This window comes from Nematostella vectensis, chromosome 13 (genome assembly GCF_932526225.1).
Source record: "Nematostella vectensis chromosome 13, jaNemVect1.1, whole genome shotgun sequence".
In the NCBI taxonomy this organism is placed as follows: Eukaryota; Metazoa; Cnidaria; class Anthozoa; order Actiniaria; family Edwardsiidae; genus Nematostella; species Nematostella vectensis.
Window position 1 is genome coordinate 5,097,624 of NC_064046.1, and position 10,049 is coordinate 5,107,672.

Below are 10,049 nucleotides of genomic sequence, written 5' to 3' on the forward strand. Positions count from 1 at the left end.
ATCCATCGCAAAATGCAACACTTTTTCTCGAACTCTTTGCCAATGGAGGTTTTGTCATAAATGCTCCAGATTTTTCTTGATGCTGTTTTAAAATGATCAAATAAAAACATTCGAATTTCCAAAATAAAAATGTTCCGAATAGATACGTGTGTAGAGGCAATATTGACTTTGCCCTCCCCTGAGAGGATTACGCGTTCGATTACGTCATTCGCTACCAGGTGACTCACATCACTCGCAACAAACAAACAGCGGCCATTTTGAACTTCCGTTTACTGAAATAATTCGCGCCAATTTGAAGTATTCCTTTTTCAAAATGTCGCAACAAGGAGCTGCGTTGCAGACGTACAATAACGAACTCGTAAAGTGTAAGTAATATTCTAAATAAGCACGTATACCTATAATTTATATCCTGCCTATACTTAACTCTAGACTTTGTATAAAAATCAGAACATCAAAATTGTAGTTTAGTCTTTTTAGGGATAACTTAAGCTTTAGTAACTTATTTCTTTGCATTAATATTGTCACTCTGGTCTATCTGATCTAGTAATCGTTTGCAAGATATTTGCAGCTTGGTTCAACGGTTTATCAAACACCAAATGTTTGTTATCTAAAAGCAATGCAAATACTGGCGCATTACAAGATGGAAAAATAGTTTTTACGTCTAAGCAGGCCTGTGTAGCCAGGATTTTAATCGGATAGGGGGTTCGTTTACCCATTTAGCGGACCATTTTTGCTTAGGTAGCTTGTCCTAGCTCGCAGTGGTACTCGATTTTCCTTCATTAGAGCGGACCTTCCTTATGAGTGGGGGGGGGGGGGGGGGCGTCCTCTAAACCTTCCGAACCCCCCCCTTCTTTTTATTTTAACTTCACTTAATGTTTTGTTGTTGTTGGGATTCAAGATTGAGATAAATAAGTAGGGGTTGGAAGTTATTTTATTTTAATAGTTCAATTAAAAATAAATAGACATTTTAAAAAAAATGTAGCTGGCGCTTGGAAAATAGCTGGCAGTTTCAACGGCCGCCAGGCCTGAATTAAACACCTGCGTTTGGAATAGCTGGCAGTTTCGCCAGTCAGCAGGCCTAAGTGAAACCCCTGGATGTCATGGTCTATTTTTTGTTCAATACATGCAGGTGCTCATTCCACGTATGGATCAATTCCCTTTTTAGGTATTGAAGATCTTTGCACCAAGCGAGACGAGCTACAGAAACAAATTCTCTCTGAAGAAGAGGAGAAAAATAAACTTCAGAACGACATAAGAATCTTGACAGAAAGGCTTGCAAAAATCAATGAGAGCTTAGCTAGAAAGATTGCCTCAAGAAACGAATATGACAAGACCATTGCAGAGACAGAGGCTGCTTATATGAAGGTATATATGAAAGATACCATAAATAATCAGGGCTTACGGGATTATGCGATAGCGCATTATTTTACTCTGAGCGCATAATTCACTTATTTCCAAAAAAAATGCATAATGGCACATAATTTGCGAAAAATTGACAAAACGATTGATAAACTATGTTTTTTCTATACCTTGAGATACATGGACTTTTTTTCCAGTAAATATAGTACATTTTTGCAGCAAAAAGCCAACGTTTAAACAGCGCTTTATTGTAAACAAGATTGAACTTCGCAAAACAACCAGGCATTCTATGCTGATAGAAAACGGAAACACAGTGAAATTTATAAAAAAATTACCTCGACTTTATGATATTGGATACAACAATATTTGAGGACCTCTTTGCAAAAATACCTCTATTCTATGGTACGTTTTCTTTCCCCTGAGTCATATCGTGAAATCCAGGTCCCACTGTAACACACGCCATTATTGGAAGAAATGTAACCAATCACAGCTTAGGAAAGAAAACAGCAACTCCTTTTTTTTCGTGGGAAACATCTTTACTTCTTGTGTTTATGCTTTGAACATGGATTCTTTAAAAACAAAGACACCAAATAATTCCAAGAAACGAACAAAGAAATGTGACGTAAAACCTCAAGAGCGGGCAAGACAATATCCTGGAAAGTTTCATGTAACGTTGCCGTGGATCAAAAACACAAATCTGTTCTCGACGTGCATCTTTTAGCAGCAACATACGTTAAGAAAGTAGAAGAATCGTCTTCAATGCATGCTAAACAGCAAACATTGAAATCTTCATTCAAATGTTCAACTGTTGCTCATGAAGAGAAAGTCTGTCACAAGTGGATAAGGGCATGTGTTGCTGCAAATATACCACTTTATAAAACAGAAAATCCTACAATGGGTCAGTTTATTCACTCCGGTGTAATAAATGGAGCCGCAATTTCTGGCACATAAACAATCTGTTGCATTCGGACGCTTGAATTCAAAATTTTACAGAACAGCGCTAAAACGACCCCAAATGTGCTCTAAATATCTTATAAACATGGAAATTATAAGATAGAATTTATTACATTTTTATGGAAGAATACTAGCATAAAGTAGCAACTCCATATGTTCTTTCTTAACAGTCAATGAGTTGGTCGGTTCAAATTACTCATTGACAGAGCTTGGGCTACCTGTGATTTGGTGCATAATTTTCCAAAAATTGGCGCATAATTTTAAGAAAAATAATGCATAATTCCAGAAGCCCTGAATAGTAGTGTTAGGGCTTTGTGTGCTTATGTAATTGTAAGGGGCGCTAGGGGGCGCTTATTTGGAGCAAGGGGCTTATTGGAAGGTTGATGCTAAAAACAAGCATTTATTGAAGTTGTTTAGTATTGAATATATAGAAGGTATCATTGTTTTGACAGTTTAGAAAAAAATTACACTGCCTGCCTGATTTGGAAAAGATTTAGTGACATCCTTTTTTGGGGGGGGTCATACCTCTATTGCCCCACCCCTGCTACGCCCCTGTTGCTTCCTGTAAATTCTTCGGGTAAGGTTGATTATGGAACACAGTTAACAGGAGTTCCCCTTAACATCTTTTGTGATTCTTTTTTTAAATCAAGATATTAGAGAGTTCACAGACGCTGCTACATGTACTGAAGAACGAAACTGCCAAGGACAAAGTACAAACAAGCCGAAGCCAAGGATCTGTTAGGGACAAGCCTCGCGAGCAACCAGTGTAGGATGGAAATACTCTATTTAATTAATAAATATGTACAGCTTTTGTAAATAAAAATACAGTATACTACAAATATGATGTTTGGGGTGTAATGGTATTCTTTCTCATTTCTATTCACTTCTTCCCCCAGTTTTAGCAGACTTCTAATGGTGTTTCTGCTTTTTTTTCTCATTTGCCACTTTGATATCATCTGGGTCGTTTTTCTTCATTTATTCCCCTAGTTATAGCAGATCTGTGAGGGAATTTCTGCATTCCCACTTGCCACTTTGATATCATCTGTGTCTCTTCCCTTTCCATTCACCTCTTCCCCTGGTTTTAGAAGACTTGTATGGGTGTGTCTGGTTTTTCTCACTCTCCACTAGTAAGGGGTGTTTACTCCATCCAAGATGAGTGGGATTAACGTCTCCAGTGCTTTCCATGACCCTTAGCTTGGCTTCTATCGCTTTAATTTTAGACTCATTGCTGTAAAAAAGTAAAATCATTGGATCAAAATCATTGGGATAAAAAATGACAGAAAAGTTATTTATTTGCACAGTAATTTGGTAAAATAATGACAAGCGTACCTTGGAGAGTGGGTAGATGTCTGGGCATTTGGCACTATATTTGTGTGTTTGCTTTTCTGTTTGGAGTGAAAAAGCATAATTTAGAGACAGCTTGGTTGGGGCAGGGGAGTGTATAGAAGTAGACGGGGATTTTCCAATCAATCTCAATTAAATGGTTGATTATGGAACTTTTTTTTTTCAAAAGAACAAAATCTAGCTTTAAATCAATGATCAAGTTTGAGAAGTTTGATCAATAAATATTTGATCTGAATACAGGGTTCAAAATAACTTTTTTTAAATTGCTAGATTTTGCCGGCTTTCTGGATTTTGGTTGCGAAAAAAAGCCTGCATCCCCAAATTATGAAAGGGAATTACAGAAAAAAAAAGAGCTGGCAAAGACCAGAAAAGTTTCATCACTGCATCTGTAGTCTTAACCTGTGGTTCATCTGCTGATGATTTGTGATGGTGCGCCCAGTCCACCACTAGAGCTCTAGACAGCACTATTTTCTTATTCAAGCCCCGAAGAGCTTTCCTTGCATCCTAAACATTGGATAACAAGTATTTATATCAGAGATTTGAGCAGATTTTCTGCAGATATAACTGTGAGTCTTATAGATTTCAGCCTTATCTCAGTAATACAAGATCATATCAAGTCAAAATCATCTGATGTTAAGTTTTAATTGAATCTAAATATTTCCCTATATTCAAAGCTCAAAAGCATGCTATTATTTCCTTTAATATTTTCCCTGTAAGTTTGCACTTAAAAGTATTACATATTCCCTTGAACCAGACAAGGTTCGGAAGCATGTGGTAAGCAAACTACCCTATTATTACTGTGGTCCAAGTTTGAATCTCAGCTCTGAACTGAGTGACTTTTCTGGGTTATGGTATGGATTTGAATTTGGTGTTGTATAGTTAGTGGGTTGGAGTTGTTACTCCTATGTGTCCAGTTTTTCAGATGGAATAAAAATCAGAGGTCCAGTCTGCTAAACGCTCCACTCGCGTTGTAAAGGGGACGTTAACGAACCTTTGTCCTATTTGTAAGAGAAGGGCCCCCTGTACCATGGCCTAGCTACTTTCTCTGAATCTGCTGATCTTCTTTTTCCTCACTCTCTGTGAGACTATTTCATGTAAATATTCATATAAAGTTATTCAAGGGAGCTCACCCCTTACTTTTTTGTACAGTACATGTACAACTGATGCTACCTAACCTACTTTCAAATCATCAGTCTGCCTTGTGGAACTCTTAATAAAGACTAGTAATTTGTTGCTTACATATTTTTTGTACATATTCATTACTCTGGTTCAAGAACATTCCTAGTTGGATATTTTGAAAACAATTTTCGTGATTTACCTCTTTTTTCTTGAACTCTACAAAGCAATATCCCCTCGGCTCTCCTCTGTTTGGACCATTTCCATGGAATAGAAACTGAAAATGCTCTATCTCGCCAAACTGCTGCAGTATTTTCAGTATGTTGAATCTGTGGGAAATAAGAACAAAATTGTGATTAAAACAGGAATAAATCCCAATGTCTATACGTGGTAAATTCTAAATACACTGCTACTGTTCCAAAAGTTTCTTAATTAGTATAAGAAAGTCCACGAAATATTTCCATTAAAATATAGTAGAACCTTATATAATAATATGGCCAAACCCACTATAAAACATATAGAAATTGTTTAAACTCAAATATTTTCTCTAATTATAAGCTTAATAAAGAAAAAAAATACAGTAATGATATTTGAATGACAACTCACTCGGATAAACGTTTGTCAAGGTTTCCTATCCATAATTTTCGCTCGCTGAATGCATCGTCAATTTCCGGGGCAGCCAAAGGAACACCCGATGTTCCCTAGGTTAATAATATACGAGTTAATAGTAAAAAAGATGAAAAACAATGCTAAAATAGAACGTAAAACTGAGATAGCCCACCTCGGCCGCCATGTTGAAAGCAATAATACCACAATGGGAGAGCTTGCTGACCGGATTGCCGTCTCACAAACAGGGTAACCACAACAGGATAAAATTGAGGGCTAAGCTTGAGCTTGGTATTTTCACAAATCATGTTCTGTTAGTAAATCCATTACGAGTTTTTTCGCGAAGCCCTAATAAAGCCCTGTAACGACATGTAACGTAAAGCTATGGGCTTTATTCAGGATTCGTGGTGGATTCGTGTGTGTTAGTCATGCTCTGGCTATTATGACCCCGGTGTCATGTATATCAATACTGTGATATCCGGGGCACGTGGGGAAGACTGATTGCATAACAAAATCACTAATAACAAATCACTAACTGAACACAGCAATATTGTTACATCTTTCCTTTTCCTTAATGCTTATGTACGAAAGTCCTGTAAGTGTAAAAATGGACCCGGTGTATAGTCCTGTAGCCAAGCCGGGGGTAACGGCACGCTGGGATCTCCTTGGTTCATTCGGTGCCGGTGCTAGACTATTGGGCTGGGTAGCAATGGGGTCCTCTTCCTCGTCATCTGCCACAGGTGCTTGGTCTGGGATGGTTTCCATGGTTGGCGCCTCAGTCGTGCCTGTACCTATCACCTGCCGCCGGTTTCTCCGGTAGGTACCATCTCCCACTTTCACCTCGTAGCTCCCCGGCCCAGCTTGCCCTACACATGTGCCTGCACTCCAGGTCTTCTCCCCTGGGAGTCTCTTGCTCACCGATTCTCCAACTCCGATTGGTGGTAGAGGCCTAGCGTGCTGGTCATAGTAGTGTCGCTGTCGTTCCTTAGCCCCGATCAGCCGACGAGTCTCTTCTTCTGTCGAATGCCGCGGCTGCAGTAGCGAGCCCGCCACTGGAAGGAGAGTCTTGCATCGACGGCCCATCAGCCTTTGCGCCGGGCTGGTTCCAATTCCTGCTGTCGGAGTGTTTCGCCAGTCAAGAAAAGCCTGGAACTCGGATACCCCGGATGCTTTGCACTTCTTAAAGAGCCGCTTGACTGTCTCTACGGCATTTTCCGCCTTACCATTGGATTGAGCATATGTTGGGGGATGAGGTCTTATGCTCGAACGCCCATGTCTTCGCAAATACTGCAAACTCAGCTTCACTGAACTGAGGCCCATTATCTGTGACTAGACATTCGGGAATCTCAAATCTTGCGAAGATAGCTTTCAAATCTTTGATAACTGCCCTTGAAGTTACTGCGCCAATGCGAGCCACCTCAATATAATTGCTGTAGTAGTCACTGACCACTAACAACAACCTTCCGTCCAAACTACACAGGTCAGCCGCAACCTTAGACCATGGCCGCGCCACGAACTCGTGCGGCCTCATCGGCTCTTTTTCTTGACTCTTGCTATGCGTTAGGCAGATATCGCATTTAGCCACGTACTCTTTGATCTCGGTGGCCGTCCGAGGCCAATACAGGGTATCCATGGCCCTGCGTATGTAACCATCTATACCAATATGCGATGCATGTGTTTTCTCGATCAGGTCTCTCCTTAAGACCGTGTGCACCACCAGCTGTTACCCTTTGAAGATCAGCTCATCTTGAATGGTTAGCTCATTACATCAAAGTACGCATGAACACATTCCGGGGCATCTCGTCTCGTCTCAGGACACCCGCGAAGGAGACTTCTCTTAGGACATGCTGCACCGGATCATAAGCCGCTGCATGTTCAGTTGCTGCCATCGCTCCGCCATGACTGCAAGTCCTCTGATCGGCCTCCTCTAGCTCACTTGTAAATTCGCATACGTTAACCTCTGGAAGATATGCGCGGCTTGGGGTGTCATCGGGAAACATGTCTTTCCCTCGTTTATACTATACTTGTAGGCTGTATTTCTGCAGGCGCATAAGCATACGTTGCATTCGCTTTGGAGCGGACGCTAAAGGCTTCACGAACATGGGTTCCAGGGGCTTGTGGTCGGTCTCGACGTTGACATTGTGCCGCCCATACACGTAGGCGTCAAACCGATCGCACGCAAAGACAATTGCTAGTAGCTCTTTCTCGATCTGTGCGTATCGGGTCTCCGCTGAGGTTAAGGCTCGGGAGGCATATGCGACCGGCTGGCCGTTTTGCATCCACGTTGCTCTTAAACCTGTCTCAGATGCATCGCATTGAAGAGTAACCCCGTCCTCCAAGCTGTTGTATCGCAACACTTGTGTCCTCGTGATGACTGCCTTTAGGTTCTCCATCGCGGTCTGCTAAGGGCTATCCCACACACAGTCAGCCTCTTTCTGCGTCAAGTCCCTCAAGGGCTTCGTCAGGTCTGACAGGTGCGGGAGGAACTTGGCTGGATATTGTGCTAGACCCAACAGCCCTGTACTGCTGCCTTGTCGATAGGGGTAGGAATCTCTGTGATTGCTCAGACTTTGTCGGGATCGACTCTCAGACCTTTGTCCGACGCGACATGCCCTATGAACAGCACTTCCCGTTTCCTCAACTTTATCTTGTCTGGATTCAACCGGACGTTTCGCTCGTCTCATCGGTGCAGGAATGCTGCCAGGTTCCTGTATGATCGCGTGACGCTTCCTCGAAGCTGTCTCCATACCCTACGGCAATTAAATCATCTGCCACCACCTCGATTCCTGTCAGGCCCTCTATCAGCTCGTGCATTTGGCGCTGGAATACCTCGGGCGCCGAGGAAATTCCAAACGGCATCCGCTTCCACCGGTAGCGCCCGAAATGGTCTGAAAGGTGGTCAGGTACGAAGACTGTTCGTGCAGACGGACATGCCAAAATCCGTTGCGAACATCCAAAACCGTAAAGACCTTTGCCCCATGCAGGCGCGTAACTACATCTTCAATAGTTGGCATTTGATAGTTCTCTCAGTATAACGCGATTGGCATCCTTCGGATCTAAGCACACTCTCAGTCTCCCATTTTTCTTTGGTGCCGCCACTAGGGAGCTGATCTATTCTGTGGGTTCTGTTACAGGCGTAATCACTTCTCGGCTAACATAAGGTCATCCAGTGTCTCTTTAAGCTTTGGTCTTAGTGCATCGGCGATCTCCAACTTCTCGTCTCCAGAAGCTTCCTTGTACACCTTTAGAGGTGCCACATTGCATTGCGCTCCCGTGCCGGGCTGGCTCCCGTGCCGGGCTGGAAGCGTATGAAACTGCCAGACTCTAGCTTCACTGTGACTAGCTGAGAGTCATCTAACTTCACCGTTCATATTTCGTCGGCCTGGTACATCTCTTCTTCTCATCTCTTCTTGCGCAGTCCACATTTCCGGCACTCCTTGCCGAAAGCTGGGCACGATTCACGATTTTCCGCGTGCCTGTTGTTACAATTACTACATTCCTTTCGTTGTTGTTGTTTTCTTGAGCTTGATTGAGTCTCCACCATTCTGTTTATCTCCGTTTCGGTCGCCGCGTCTCCCACTACTTTAATTTGGGCGATCATGCTCTCCGAAGCCCTGCATATTTCATCGGTCCGGGCAAGGGTATGCTTCGATTCTCGCAACAGGCGTTCTCGCACTGTGGAGTCTTTGATCCCGGAGATCAGTCGATCTCTCAAAATCTCCTCTGGCGTTATCGGGTCGAATTCGCAACCGACTGCGAGTTTCCTAGAGGGGTTCTGAACTGATCGTACGACTCTCCGGGCTCTTGTACCCACCGATTGAACCGATAACGCTCGAATATTCGCAATATTTGCCAAATTTCTTCAAGACTGGCTGTGAGCAGCTTTACGGCCTCTGATTTATCGCTTAATTCCGTCGCCAGGGAATAGCTCCTCCATGCAAGCAATAATTTTTTCCATCTGTCTGATGCCTGTGCGTCGTGGATTTCAAGCGGATTCGGCAGTGAAAATCCAAATAACGAGGCCATCGTGTAGCGCAAGTCCGTTCACCGGCTGCCACCATGTAACGAAAAGTTATTCAGAGTTTCTATGGGCTTTATTCAGGTTATTAACATAAATTGACCCCGGTGTCATATATCCGGGGCACGTCGAGAAGCAGTGACTCATTGCATAACAAAATCACTAATAACAAATCACTGACTGAACATAACAATATTGTTACAAGACCTATTAGAATACCAGGGATAAATTTTACACTCCAGGGGATAAGACTAAAGGCCCTGTCACACACGTAGACTTTTAGGCTGCAACTTGTCTCGCAAAAAATTGTTGTAGATCGGACGCGCCCTGTCACACGTGAAGTTTTTCCCACGACTTGAAACAATTTGTTGCAGAAAGAAGAAGAGCGTTCTACTTTTTGTGCGACTTTGAGAATTGCAAAACAAGTTGCAAAGGGGGTGGCACACGCAAGCAAAAAATACGCGTGCGACCTGCAACAATTTTTTAGCGAGACAGTTCGCAAGAGAAAAAGCGTACGTGTGACAGGTATGGGGCGCCCCCGATTCTCTGCACGGCTCCTACGCAGTTAGACCAGGCCCCACCCTTTTGAGTTCATAATCGCTTGTCTGTTTTAACCCATTGACTCCTGGCTATTTTTTAAGCAGAATTTACA

At 42.6% G+C, this 10,049-nt stretch overlaps 3 protein-coding genes across 3 annotated transcripts; 1 reads left to right on the forward strand and 2 right to left on the reverse strand.

Moving 5' to 3' along the window:
* Positions 1–212: 212 nt before the first annotated feature.
* Positions 213–3,152, forward strand: LOC5518036 (Sjoegren syndrome nuclear autoantigen 1 homolog). The gene is made up of 3 exons (XM_001638022.3): positions 213–365; positions 1,166–1,365; positions 2,964–3,152. The coding sequence occupies exons 1-3, from the start codon at positions 314–316 to the stop codon at positions 3,081–3,083; spliced, it is 372 nt and encodes a 123-aa protein (XP_001638072.3). The 5' UTR covers positions 213–313; the 3' UTR covers positions 3,084–3,152.
* LOC5518089 (probable RNA-binding protein 18) lies at positions 2,713–5,688 on the reverse strand. Its single transcript, XM_001637964.3, has 6 exons — positions 5,555–5,688; positions 5,380–5,474; positions 4,976–5,102; positions 4,057–4,161; positions 3,643–3,698; positions 2,713–3,541 (listed from the first exon to the last, which is right to left on the reverse strand). The coding sequence occupies exons 1-6, from the start codon at positions 5,564–5,566 to the stop codon at positions 3,352–3,354; spliced, it is 585 nt and encodes a 194-aa protein (XP_001638014.2). The 5' UTR covers positions 5,567–5,688; the 3' UTR covers positions 2,713–3,351.
* Positions 5,689–5,910: 222 nt separating this feature from the next.
* LOC125559095 lies at positions 5,911–6,699 on the reverse strand. Its single transcript, XM_048721042.1, has one exon. It carries the CDS (start codon positions 6,697–6,699, stop codon positions 5,911–5,913), a length of 789 nt encoding a protein of 262 aa, XP_048576999.1.
* Between the last annotated feature and the right edge of the window lie 3,350 nt (positions 6,700–10,049).